The 14,619-nt window shown below is 55.5% G+C and overlaps 1 protein-coding gene across 2 annotated transcripts in view; it reads right to left on the reverse strand.

Annotated features, from left to right (window-relative positions):
- Positions 1–14,619, reverse strand: part of step (cytohesin steppke) — a 74,918-nt gene that overhangs the window by 21,216 nt on the left and 39,083 nt on the right. Inside the window, exon 1 of one of the 2 annotated variants that reach the window (XM_089586415.1) lies at positions 12,025–12,190. The exons of the other annotated variant lie outside the window; for it this stretch is intronic. Coding sequence (XP_089442541.1) covers positions 12,025–12,052 — 28 coding nt within the window. The 5' untranslated portion in view covers positions 12,053–12,190. Of the gene's footprint in view, positions 1–12,024; positions 12,191–14,619 lie in introns of those variants that run through there. 2 annotated transcript variants of the gene reach the window in all.

Consider the following 14,619-nt stretch of genomic DNA (forward strand, 5'->3'; position numbering starts at 1 on the left):
ACTCGGGAACAGGCCACGCGTACGGACTCCGGGGCTTCGCAGTGACGCCACCGGCCGGGGTTTAGCCGCGGCTGATGACGACAATCGCCGTTAGAGTGACGTCCCCCGTCACCTGACGTGACGAACGCGCAGCAGGGACCGACAAATGAATTGCGTGCGCTTTGTTGGCGAGGCAACAAGAGACGCAACGATCAGCGCCTAGCATCGCCAGATTCTCAAAGCTTATTGACAGCGGCAGTGGCGTACGTACCACTGACAAGCAACGTATACAGCCTTTTCTCAAAATTCTTCGCGCCACCGTTACTGATGCCAACAACTTTATAATTTTTGCACCTGCTGACTGGATGCTCTTTTTTTTCAATTGTTCTTACAGGAGGTCCCGGCCACAGTCTCTGACCTTGGGACCTCCTCCTGTATTCCAGTGATCTTTTTTTTAATCTTGTACCCTAAACATGCAATAAACGAACCTTGAACCTGTCCTGGTTATGGCCCGTGCATGCAGTATGGCTCGTTTTGCGATCGTGAACGTTCCGAACCCCCTGTATAATCTCGCCGAGGCCGCTCCGGAGCTTAGGCATCGTACGTGGAGGTGAACGTACCTGACCTGCGCGCTGGCTGCGAGAGACGTCATAGAGGGGCTCCGGATTCATTTGGACCACCTGAAGTTGTTTAGGGCGCGTTGAGAGCGCACTGGCGTGCTTGTGGTTTCGGTCTCAGTGGAAATCCGGCCGCCCCTATGGGGGTTCGATCCCGCGACCTCAATAGCCGAACGCAAAAGCTGCGAACTGAGCCACCTGGGCGGGTCCTTTGGAGTTTAGGACTCACAGAGGTGATACAAGAGGCACTTAGCACCTCTTTCAAGTGAACTGCGTGGGCTGCAGGTTTTTACAAAGGTCGCAAGCTTCGCATGCGTACATAATGAAAGCTGACAGGTAGTGGAATGTAGCGACTAATCTCTGCGACCGATCTCGAAGTGTGTGTGGGGTATAGAAGCACATTCACATCTCCCACTTCGCAGAAAATAACCAAGCCGGAGAGCGAACAATCACACACTGCTGCAAGTTGTCCCACAGGATGGGCAGCGCTGAACATACAGCACGAAGCGCCCGCACCTAGGGCAACCCGCAGGGCTGGGCGATAGTTTTAGCATACAGCGATGACGTAAGAGCATAGGCGTATATCGAGTTACAGCACGCCTCCCGCGGACAGCGACAGGGGCGGGGCCAGGCGGTGCCACTGCGCACGCGCAGCCAGCGTAAGGTAATTAGTTATATGCCTCCGCTAGTACATATCTCCGGTGTGCTAAAATTCTGGAACATGAAGTTTTAGCGTAGCGTAACACCGCACACCGGGGCCGCCAGCCGTCAATGCGCGCAATGATGGCTGTCCGCGTGATGTATTCGGCTGTGTCTGTGAATGTGTTTTGGTGCGAAAGTACCACTTAACGCGATTCCACCCAAAGATCTGTGAAGCCTCGGAGTAAGCTCGGGTTAGTTCGGAGGAGCGTCGCGCAAGCTGCGGCCAATGGGAGGGTGACCTTGGCACCCTCCAGGTCCCTCGCTTTTGCACCTTTCAATCAAGTGCTGCTTTCGCACCTCTACTCGGCTTAACTCCGTTGAAATTCCTACCAGTTTTCTTCACGTTCCTTGCAGTCTCAACCACGCAGAGTAGCGCATTAGAAACTTGAGCATGAAAAAGAAACTAGGCCACTTCGCAGCTTAAATGTAACTTTCCACTGGCTCACAACGGGCACTCCGTAATGTACTGCACGGATAAACCGACTGCGCACTGCATCGACCAAGACGACAGAGATTTCACTACCCGCTTCTACACTACGGCCACAGCAATCGTGAACACGCCAAAGGGGCGATGAAAAACGAGACGAGCAGCAGCCCGATGCTATTCAATGCCGGCGCGATTCTTTTTCTGGGTCGGCAGATCACTACTGCGTCGGGGGAAAACGGACCCCGGACACGCACCCAGGGCGCATGGCGTCTTCTTTTTCAACCCCGATCGAAGAGAAGCCGTCACTGATAGAAATAAAAAAAGAATAAAGGGTGCGACAGACAGTATATAAAGTGATATCGGCCGCGGGACAGCTCTGGAGAGCACGCCACGCCGTTCGAAGCACATAACCACGCACTATAGGGGGTTGGGTCACGCAATCCTGGCAGCACGCAAGTGTATACGGCACACGACAGGGAACCAGGGACACCATCGCTTTTCCACGCATTGGGGGGGGGGGGGGGGGGGGGGGAATACGGTGCTGAGCAACGCCTGACTCAACGCCGCCGAGTGTATCAGCTCGGGCCGGGAAGAAAAAGAGGACCGCAGATGGGCTTCGACCCACGGGCCACGCCGGTCAATAACCGTGACGTCACCCGGTGGGAACCCAGTCCCTCGCATACACTACTCACGGCACACGGGTCGTCATTCAGTGCTCGCCTATTGGGGTGTGTACTCGGCGCCCAATTGACGTGGCGAAGAAAGAAGCGACAAATAGACCGGCAGAAAGAGTATGAGTCCCACCCTGTCAAGGACGACGAAGACTCAGGAGTGGCCGCGCCGTGCCCAAAGCCCCGCCCCTACGAGTGCACCTACACCCAAGCCGCACCTATACACAGAGTGTATGAACAAAAATAGAAACGCTGTCCAAAACACCCACTGCCTTGTCCGCGCCTCTCTCGTGGTGCTGTATATAGTATCGGTGTGGCGCTCAACGTCCCGAAGCTGCGTCCATTTCCAGCAACTATAGGGCTTCTCTCTGAAGCGCACTACACAGAGTGTGTGACCAAAAATAGAAACGCTGTGTGCATCACCAACTATAGGGCTTCTCTCAGGAGCGCACTTCGCCTGCACTGAAATGCAGCCCCCGCATCGGTATTCGATCTCGGGACTCCGGGCTCGTACACGTGAACGCGCGGCCGTCTTCGATTGCTTCGTACGAAGGTGACGCCGGTGCCTCGGGGAGCAGTTGAGAAACGGATTCAACGGCTCCAACAATCAGCGTCCGCACAGCGACCGGAGGCTGCCAACTACGGAAGGTCGACAGCCGCAAACGCTGGCCCGCCATTATTACACCTACAGACTCGACAGGGTGCACACGTCCCATCAAACTGCACGGGAATTTGTCGGCAGGTGTACCGGAGGTCAGACTGCTAGAGGTACGGACCACTCTGGAAGGCCCCGAGGAGCCTCCGTACACTCGGACAGCAGCATTGGGAGATATGTGGAACCTACAGCGCCGACCTCCGTGACCACAGCTGCTCCCATCGGGATAACGCAGGGTGATGCAAGAACACATGGTCGTCGGCAAGACTGGCCTTTGAGGCCGACGCCGCGTTTTGAGAGAAGCAGTCGACAGCCGTGGGGAAAAACTAGAGGGGACAATTTAAGTTCCGCTGTAGGGGTAAAGGGCTCAACAGATCAATGTCTCTATTGTCCTATTTCGCCCAAAAGCCAGCCCGAAACTTCTTTGGCGCACCGATATGACGAAACCGCCAAATGTCATATGCGCGAGAGAGAGGGGGGGGGGGGGGGGGGGGGGCTTTCGAAAACGCTCGCCCAGCCGACAGCCACGCGACGAACCTGGCTCCAGTGCATACACGAGCTGCAATTACGAAAGAGCGAGATGATGCTCGTGCGCCACACTAATGATAAGAGTGTGGCAATTTCGGGGCCTCCTACGTCACGCGCAACGTCAACGCAATCCAGGCGATACCGCCTCTCGCCGAGGACAAGATCGGACGGCAGATCGGTCGCTATGTGGCCAGAGGGGGGGTGCATTTCGACGGCGATAAGGATACAGCACCGATCCCGAACTGCACCCCCCACCCCCCCCCCCCTAGGCGCATTTCCGCGTGTCCCGATATAAACGCGCGTTAGGGAACCCGCAGCCCCAAATTAACCCCTGGCAAGCGAGCGAGCACTGCTCGGCGACGAGTGTGATCGTTTCCATTTCTCTGCGCCTCGCCGGTCGGACAACTGAGGGCCGTTATGTGCCATGGGAAAGCAAGAGCGTGTCGCGCAGATTCAATGGATTCGTTAGCATTATGTTCTGCGAAAAATGACAGCATACACAGCTGGCGTTCCTCTCGTTAAAATGGCGTCGTACACCACGGCCAGGGCGAGCCGCTGTGTAAGGCGACACGGCATAGGCACAGTGACAAAAAAAGAATGCGCTCAAGGGGGGCGCACACTAAACACGTATACGCTTAACGGGAGTGAAAAGTGAGTAAACTGTCCTCTAGAGCACTACCTTTTATAGAACGAGAGCGCAGCGCTAGAGGACTCCCTTTTTTTTTTTACTCTTTTCGGTTTAGAGTGATGGAGAAGCACAGATGAGTCCGGTAGATGATGCGAAAAACTACATCGCTCTCTGCCCCAGATGCACAAGTTCACGGTACGCAGGTAACCCAGGAAAAAAAAAAAATATTTCCGCGCCTTCCGCACAAAGTAAGCGTCCGAAACGCCTTTACCAGCGTCTGCCGAAAAATGTGCATGCTCCATCAGTTGGTTTTCACGCCAGGGGACTGGTCCGCGGGGCGGCGCTGCAGTATAGTCGTTCCTGAGCGCACGCGTCCCGTAAACTTTTGCTGACGACTGCGTGCAAGCACCAGCCGCAGCCTTATTACGCATATTCCACGGCGGACGTCGTTGAGGGATACGCGTCGCCAGACCAACAAACAAATGGACGCGAGATATCCGGGGGGGGGGGGGGGGGGGGGAACTGGTCCACCACCACCATCACCCGAAGGCCGCGCGGATTCCGTCCATCATTGCACGTGCGTGCAAAGCGCGATTGTTTATGTGCCGATTCATCGTCCCCGTCGTGTCTACGGCAAGGGACACCACGACCAGGGAGGGACGCGCGCTTCGCTTTGCACGCACATGCTTCACAACGTGAAACCATGGCCCAGCCTAGCTTCGCGGGTCAGAGGGCAGACACGCCGCGCAACGGAAGCAGCACGCACGAGGTGGGAGAGAGGGAAATAAACAAGGACGCCAAAGCAGGGACAATGGGGGGCAAAACAGAGGGGCGGTACGGTACATAGCGGCCAGCACCAGGGAGAGAGAGAGAGAGAGATGAAGGACAAGCTCCCGCGCATTCAGAGAATAAAAGCACGGCACGTCCGTTTCCCTCTCGGCACGTATACAGAGGGAACGGGCGCTGGACGTCGGCCCACGACAAACGACTTCCGCACCACGCGAGGCTCCGCTCCGTGGTGAAGAGAGATCACGCGCATCACGGAGGCTCCTCGTGAGGCCCTGATTCTGAGTGATCACTCCTCGACGCGCACTGAACGCTTGCACTATACATGTCACTACACCAGCAGTGCAGAGAAAATGTGAAGAGGGAACCCCCTGATACACCCACACGCCGGTGTTTCAAACAGAGTCGAAGTCGCATTGACAGCGGAGCTTACACCTGGCAAGCAAGATCCGCCCAGAAAGCGTCCCCGGTTAGGTGCGGAGGATTTTCCTCCGTGTTTCGGAGGCAAACGCTGCGAATGTATAGCGCAGTAGACAACGATTAAACAGCCCGCAGCCCTAGAAAGCGACGAATTTTAAGGCGCAAATCGGTATAGATATGCCACATGGCACGTAGGGTTTAGGATCCCGAAGCCGCAAGTGGGCTATATATGAGGGACGCCGTAGTAACTGCTCGGGGTATACTGTTCCGACCATCCATCCGGCACACCGAGGATACCATACAACTCTTGTCCTTAGCAGAAATGAATTCTGCCGGCCTTGAAGCGAAGGGGCCGTTCAGTGAAAGCAGCCTTTTTTGGCCGTTACAACGCGGTAACGTCTCCATTAATGGCCAACTTCAATCAATCCACCCTCAGTGTCCATTACACGTGCGCTGGCACCAGCAGACGGACGCAGTCTTCGCGTTTCGGCCTCGTCTACGGCAGCCGAACATGATTGTGCTAACTCCCCCTAGTCCGTACCTCTCATATCTCTTACCATATCTCTAAACGTTAAAGAAAGCGTGCAGGTGAGGTGGCCACTAGAAAATTTCAAAGAGTATCGCATTCCTTCTCCACGCGCCGAAGCGGTCGGAAGGAATACGGCCGTCATGGCCCAATGTAGCCAGAAAAAAAAAGCACAAAAATTCTGCAACGAATCGTATAGATGGGCTGCCTTCCAAAGACTGTCCGTTATATGCTCCAGGATCTGCACACATGCCCAAGGTACCGCTTAAACGAGTTGCAAAAATGGTCTTTGCCAATTTCTTCCCAGTGTTCGTTCACGATATCACTGAAGTTGGCTTTGCCTACCATGCCGCAGTTTATTCTGTTCTTTATGTTGGGGCGGCAGATACACAGGGCACCGCAGATGCGATCGCCACGTTGGGAGCGCCAGGCAGCGGCAGTGATGTACAGAGGGCAAAACACATGCCTAGAACGACCGAACTGTGTTCCGCAGCTCCCAAAGCCGCTGCGACCAGGATGGCAAAAAATGACGATGAAATCTAGTGAGGTTTATGAGGCACATCTTCTTATGAGGCACATATTTACATCTATACCATTTTAACCAAACGCTATCGCTAGATACCGCGTGTTCAGCCCGAAAAGTGCCCAGAATGTGTTCTAGACAAGCGTTTTGCCCCCTGTACTACTAAAGATGTCAGTGCACGTTGAAGAACCCCAGGTGGTCGAAATTTCCGGAGCCCTCCACTACGGCGTCTCTCATAGCCTGAGTCGCTTTGGGACGTCAAACCCCAAAAAACCAAACCAACCTTCAGGTGAAAGGCTTACGACCAAAAGGGCTTGTAAATGCTAGGAGAAGGCTTCTTCTCGAGGTTCTGAAGCTTGCTCATTAAAGTTCCCTCGCAATGCTCCGCTACACGGAGCATTCAAGTAAACGCTGTGTGGCCTCAGGACTTTCCACGGGAGGTGTACCTTCTTTAATATCCGTTGTTGGCGGGCAGAGGGTGACTGCGGTAGTCTGAAACATTTTCCAGCAACCAGTGGAGACGACTACCGGTGGCGCTTTAATGTTCAAGAGCGTCTCCCTCTCTTACTCGCCTCCATGGGACACACAAAGCGCACACTCACCGGGACCGAGAGGTATGGAGGGAGGGGGGGGGGGGGGGGGGGGGGCAGTTGCACGCGACGCCTGGAAAATTTCAATACACCTCTTCCTCGGCGGCGCTTTGAAAGTTTGTTTGGCAACGGAGGTGGGCACACACGCCCACGGCCAGTTGAGAAACAGCAGCTGCAGAGACACAAGCCACCTCCGCCATTCACGAAAACCGAGGGAGGAGAAGAAAAAAACGGAACAAGCAAGCCGGGATAAACCAAGAAAAGAAAGCAGCAGTGGAGGAGGGTGAACGGAAGACCGAGAAGGCGTACGGCGCAGCACGCCGGAGGAATCTCTGCGGGGGATGGAGATTACGCAACGCAGAAAGAAAGCTTAGAGGCCGGGCCAGCAGCGCAAAATGGTTACAAAGGCCGGGCACGACGCGAGTCTACCTCTGCTCGCTCGCTGGGTGCTCGGTTGCTCGGCGGCAACGTTTTAGCGTCGTCCTATAGAGGAATCCAAGGACGGGCGCCGCCAGAAAAATAGCGCGTGGGGAGGACGGATTCCCCCTGTCCGTGGGACGCGCACGGCCATTCTCTGTTCGATCACGACGACCACGCGGCGGCGCGCCGTCACGAGGGGGCGCGCCGCTCACGCTTAGCTCAGTCAACAGTGCGTGAAGCTCCGATGCAGGTCACTCACGCCCAGACCAAAGTGGAACAGACAAAACAAAATCGAATCTGGCAGGCTGCCTTACATGGGAAACAGTGCAGCTGACCCGAGAAGAGGAGTATCAACCTCCGAGAAGCTTGTTTACATCGTCCCGGGACATTCCAGAATTGGGGCCTCCCCTGGATATCCTGGCGTCGGCGTGCATCTACCGTGAATTCCACGCGCCCTATTTCTATTATCGAACAACGCCGAGAGGGGTCGGTCTTGGCGCATTTGAGTAACAATTGTTCCGCCTCCAATGACGCGGAGCGAATCGCCCTTTCAACGGCGGAGCTCTCGAGCTAGGCACACAGAGGGACGGGAAAGGCAACCAAGAACTCGAGATGCCGACCCTCGAACAAAAAAAAAATAACTTGGGAAGACATGAATGCGGCAACGCATCCCAAAATACAAAAAAAAAAGCCATCTAGCAGTCATCTGATCGTAGACAGCGGAAACAGCGGCGGTGGGCTCTCGCAGGGGATTCCCCTCCGCATACACGCATTCTCTCTGTCTGCGATGAAACTTGATCATTCTCTGCGCAAACAGGCCGCATCTAGCGATGACGACACGCCCGGCTCTCCATCCATAGTCCATGCTAACGCGCACGACTAGACGAGCGTTACACCCAACCTGACGCTACCAGCGGCGAGCGAACAAGCCGGAGGTGACCAACAACGTGCCCTCGGCCAAACCCCCGAGGCACGACGACGCCCCGGGAGGCAAATAACCGACGGGCCACCGCGACCTCCCGGAACTCCCGGGTCGGACATTCCCGGACCTCCTCTGGACGTCCTCCCAGGAGAGATGCTGCCGGGCGACCTGGGCGCACAGAGGAGGGTGCGCGTCGGCGTCTCTCCCGGTACACACAACACGCGGATCCCGGCCACCGACGTTCACTTTCCGTCCGTCCAGGGGGCGACCTGTTTTTTAAGCGGCGCCAAAGCCGTTCGCATTTACCGCCGGAACAACACACACACGGGGAAGGAGGGTGGTTTAAGGGGGCGGGCGCCGCGACCTTCGGCGCAAGCAGGAGCGAAACAACGACGGAGCAACAAGAGGAGGTCGGGACGCGCTCCGTGGGGGCGACCCACTTTCGCGCGTCAAAACACGGCCCGACGACGCCTCGGAAAGTTTTGCCTGGCACGCACGCTTCTGACGCCACGGCAAGGCCGACATCGCGAAAAAAAAAGTTTTAGACAGTCTATGGAGTGTCTATACACTTCTGTCTATGAAGTCTACAGATTGTCTATAGACAAATCCTAGACAACAGTCTATAGGTAATACAAATTCCATAGACAGTCTATAGACAATCTATAGATTTATGACCATACACTTTTAGTAGACTTGTCTATAGACAGCCTATAGACTATGAATAGTCAAAAAGAAATGTCTATAGAAAATCAGTAGAGTCAATAAGAAGTCTATAGAGTGTCTATAGACCATTTTTATAAGAGCCAATGCGAGCGCATCGCGCGGCTAGTCTATACGACCCGCATTCCAGTAGGCGAACATGTACACGGAGCGATGACAGCTGAAGTAGTACAGTCGGGGTCAGAAGTCTCTGGACCGCTTGATCGACAAAAGAAATCAATAGCTCTATTATTAGCCACTAGTGAGATACCACACTTGTGAAGGTGAAAGTCGAAAATCCTCTTGTTTCAACCTCCACAAGTCTGGACTCCAGGTGGAGGTTAGCAATAGAGCTAACGGCCTCGTTTGCCGATCACGCGGTCCAGAGACTTTTGACCCCGACTGTACCTTGGTTCGGGCAGGTATAGCTCATGGCTAGAGTTGACTCTTGAAGGACGGCGCAGAACCGACAGGGTCAAGGAAGGCACACGACTCGACTGTCTCTTTCCAGCCGTCCTTAGAGTCAACTCTAGAGATGACAGCTGTCCACATATATGCAGAGCTTCGGGACGCACAAAGGACGGCGAACCTTTCCGGCGGATGACAGCGAAGGAGACGTAGCTCAATCGCAAGACGTGCACTTTCACGAAGCGGCCCGAACGAGCAACTAACCGGGGCACCGTCCGTATGCACGCACGGCTTCGACTTCAAGGAGAGAAAGGTTTGGTTTATTGGGGTTTAACGTCCCAAAGCGACTGAGGCTATGAGGGACGCCGTAGTGAGGGGCTCCGGAATAATTTCGACCACCTGGGGTTCTTCAACGTGCACTGACATCGCGCAGTACACGGGCCTCTACAATTTCGCCTCCATCGAAATTCGGCCGCCGCGGCCGGGATCGAACCCGCGTCTTTCGGGTCAGCAGTGGAGCGCCGTAAATACTGAGCTACTGCGGCGGGGCACAAGGAGAGAAAGGCGACGACCTCATGGCGAGTTTACACTCTACCCACTATACTATGTATACTACGCGTAGAAACAAGCACAACTACCGCAGCTCTCAACCGCCTGCCCTCCAAAACGCGCACTGGGGCGAAGACAAGGCGCGAGGTTATTCCGCGCGGGAGCCCCACGGACGCCGTTTAATTCGGGCGGCCACGACCTTGGCACACGCTTCCAACGGACCCTACACAGGAGCTGCGGGCCGCCCGCCTCTGTTTCCAAGGCGAAAAGCGAACAGCGCGGGCGGCAGCAGCAGCAGAACATGAGCGGCAGCGGAGATACGCATCTACAGAGTGTATGCACAATGAGCAGGAGCCAAGGAACTGTAACAAGGAAGGAGAGCGAGCGAACGGTCGAGAAAGAAAACGCGCGGCCAATAGAGCATGTCTTACAGACAAATGCGCGCGCAACGAGAAAAAAAGGCGGCGGGAAATAAAACGGCGCCAAATCTAAATCACGATCTCGCCGCTATCTGTCTCCCGTGTCGAGCAGCGGCGGCGACCAGATTTCCCACGGCAGCGGTGGAATACCAAGGGTGTGGGAACCGACGCAACGTTGCCAGAGTTATTGCGTAAGCCGAGAGATGTACTACAGACGTAGGAATTGAGAGAAAAAGGGGCCCCCCAACCGCAGATCGTAAAGCAGGCGGAGTCCGGAAATCCGAGATAACGAAGGTCCGCTATCACCGGTGAGAAAGCGATTCGTTTTGTCCTTTCCAACCTGGATGTACAGCGATGCTCGGCTCTCACTTTTTTTACCGGGACGCCTGACTGGCCGGAAACCGAGTTCTCAGCAATTTTCCGCGAAGATAACACCAGAATCGACACTAATGGCAGGGAATCGGTATTCACCACGCCACGCTGTCAGAGTTTTTTAGCACCGTGCTCCACACCGGATGGTATGCAAACGTATACAAACAAAAAAGCTAGGCACATGCTTTTGCCGAAACGGAAAGCGCCCCAGAGATTTGCTCCTAAGCAGTGTACAGGCAGCTCTTGCACCATCACATACACGCACTCTCTCTGCTATGTTGCTCTATCAGAACCCGTGCCTGATCGATTCAAGTTGAGTCATTCACCGATCAAAAGTGTACAGGCTCCATGTTGCCCACAACAGCGCAGTCCGACAGTAGCGTCCCTGGGAACGCGGAGTAGAACCCGTGACAGCTAACCACGAATCGAGCACGCGCACTGCCAATCAAAAGAGAGGCCGCCGAGGAGCAGCAAAGCAAACGTCCAGCACGCCGACCGCCCGCACACTGAGGCGGGGGGTCAACCCTCCGCAAAACCTGTCGGTGGCACTTTCGCCCGGCCCTCGCACGAACCTCGTGAGGACACAAGCCCATCGGTTTAGAGGCACAATACCTCGCAGCCAGCAAGACACCTGTGCCTCAACTTCTCGAGACGGTCCAGCTAAGTCACTGACACTAGGTCAGATCAACTCATCAGTTGACGGCGCCAGCGCTACATAATTCCAGGGGCCAAAACAAAAAAAAAACTGCTTAACAATTTTACTATCCCTGCCCCGAGGGACCAGCGGCAGTGATACGTTACACCTCTGTCGCAGGAGTGCATCCGTTCCCGCGTCCACCTAGATCGCATGGCCAGCAATGCCAATCACAAAAGCGCCAACGTGCACGCTAAGGTCCTCCTTCACCCGACTTCTTTGATAAGAAAGCGGAAGTTCTTACGGCGAATTTCAACCGGCGATCCGGCGCAGCTCTCCGAATCCATGCAGCAGCAAGACTTGTCTAGGCAGTCGAGGGACCACAACACCGCGGTCCCATCAGAACATGATCTGAATCCAAATCGCCCACTGAAACGCTGCTCGGTTTCGCGGAGCACGGGAAACCACCGGATCGCCGACTGGAATACGCCTTACAACAAGACGGGGCACTCGGGCCGGAACAGAGATAGAGAGACAGAGAGCACTCACAGGCACTGACGTCCACGGGCGGGTGCATGTTATTCCGGACGACAACGAGGCGGCAGCCACCGAAGCAGCCCGGCCGGCACGCACCACCATCTGCCGCGCGCACTGTCGTCCGACGCGGCACTACTGACGCCGCCGCCTCGGCCGACGCTCACCGCTCCCCCACCACCACTGCTGTCGTCGTCGTTACGCACCGACGCCGCCATGTTTGTCTTTACTTCCTGCCATCATCCCTCTCCCTCCGCCTCCCATCCTCGCCGGTCAAGAGCCAACACCTCTCTCCCACTTCACTCTCTCTCTCCTCACAGCGCTGCCCTCTCCGCATTAATCGCGGCGGCTGTGCGGAGGGGGGGAGACGTGGGAGCCGGGCGGCTCACCTGTACGCGCAGCTGACACGCCCCCCTCTCCCCCGCCGCCTTTAAACTTCTTTGTTAGACAGCAGGGTGGGGGTGCAGCGGCAGCAGCGACGCCATAATGGCGCGGGCGGAAGGCCCGGACGGATCCCTCACGAAACCAAGCAGACGACGAGGTGCCCACGAAAACGAAACCACCTCCAAAACAGCCAAGCGATTCCAATGCCTGCCTGTCCCCTCCCCCCCTTCGTGCTACGTTTCGTTATTCTGCTCCCGACTGTCTGTCTGCCTGCATTCTTGCACCCCCCCCCCCCCCCCGCCCCCAGCTCCCTATCTTTGTCGGCAGCATATTGGGTCAAGCAGCTTTATTCTTATTGTCGTCCTTTCTTTCTTCTCTGTTTCTCGCCTTCGCTCTTTCACGCATCCCGCGCTTCTGGCGAGTTTCGTAACCGCGCTCCGTGGGATCCAGCGGGTCCGTGCACCTTTCAGTTGTTTCCCCTCTCTTCTTTCCTTTCCACCAGGCGGGACGAAGCAAGAATGGAAGGTGGGAAGGAATCGAACACAGCCCCGTTCCGTCTGTGGCCACCGCGAATTCATTCACATCCCCCCCCCCCCCCCACGGGACGCGGGGTTTCACACACAGAGGCGGGTGTCGAGCCGCGACCCCTGGCGATGGGGAGCTGAACCTCGCCATACAGAGAAAGAACAGTGCCACCGACCCCGCGCGGAGAGGAGGCAGGGGGGGGGGGGGGGCAAACAGCAGCGGGGAGAAAAGGAGGCAGGTGTTCGAGATGGGCCCCATTCATACCGCGCGAAAGAAATCGAAAAAAAAGAAAAAGGAATGGGCGCCATTTACAAATCCGCGCCGAATCTGCACGCGCGGCTGGGAGGAGAGGACCTTTATTCCACTCGAAATCGCCCACTGTACGAGGCAAGTAAACGGCGTCCAAAGCAACTGAATGGGCGACGCTCCGCACCTGACACTGGAATAACTCGGGGGCATTCCCATATCCCTCATCTAGAAAGGAGCGATGAATTGAAGGGTGCCGGTTGCAGACGCGATAGAAAAAAACATATACCTCGAGAACAAATTGCACAACAGAGTCACTTTGCGATTGCAACTGTCGCCCGCATTCATAATAACGCTAGAGGGAGCCAGTTTTCGGGGCCGAATAATCAATGCACGCATACAACAACGCGGTGGAGTTCTTTGCGGTTGGGATGGCACACAGAGAAATGGCGGCGTTTTAGGAATGGAAGGGGGGGGGGGGGGGGGGGCGTTCATGTGCGGAGACATTCGTACTCGCTGAAGTGTCCTTGCTGCTGCAAATTAGGCTCAAGCCACCCTCCCCCCCCCTCTCCACTGCGGCCTTTAAGGCGGCTAGAATACAGCTGTCGGAAGAATACTCGTGTACGCAACGACGCGAAGAGCACGCCGAAACAGCCAGTAAGAATGCAACCGATAACCGTCCGACGAAAGTGCCACGCGCGAGCGTAACTTGGCAGAATAGCTGAGAGCGAAGGGAAAGCCATCGATCACCCGACGCATTTAGGACGTGGGAAATGTACAGTCCTTGTCAAAAGTAACGAGGCTGCATGGTTTGCTTCTAGCTCGTACAGTGGAGCCCTTACAGTTTCCCTGAGGCTGAAATGGTCCCTGAAAGTAAGGACTGGGGCTCTTCTTACCTTCCAACACGTTATGGTCTTTAGGAAACCCACAAGGGCTCCACTATGCAAGCTAGAAGCAAAACATGCAGCCCGGTTACTTTTGACAAGGACTGTACGTCTGCGACTCTTTCGGAAGGTGCGTCACGAGTGCCGTACGGGGTGCTGCCAACAATGTTTTATTCGTTGTCAAACTAAAGGCGCCAAAAACCACACACACACACAAGACAAGAAAACGGGACAGAGCGCCACTCATAACTAGTTTATTTTTCAGTACCCAGATACATATATAGACTTAGCCAGCGCCGGACACCTCTCGCCGGACACCTCTCTGTACGCTAAACCTGCACAAATCAAAAGATTTCGAAGGTTTCAGCGTACATTCGAAAACGAGTTTAATAAAAGATAGGAATGAAGAAAGAAAGCCTGCGGCGGTTAGACCCGAAGTTAGGCGATACGGAACGACCGAACATACCTTGTGCTGAGCGCGCTTTCGCACAGAATACCAGTGCAGTAAGGTTGCAGTATGAAATAACAGCTGCGTCGGCATCAGTTTACCCCTCTGCGTCTGCGGCTACAC

This window comes from Amblyomma mixtum, chromosome 4 (assembly GCF_055824585.1).
Source record: "Amblyomma mixtum isolate Tamu chromosome 4, ASM5582458v1, whole genome shotgun sequence".
Lineage (NCBI taxonomy): Eukaryota > Metazoa > Arthropoda > Arachnida > Ixodida > Ixodidae > Amblyomma > Amblyomma mixtum.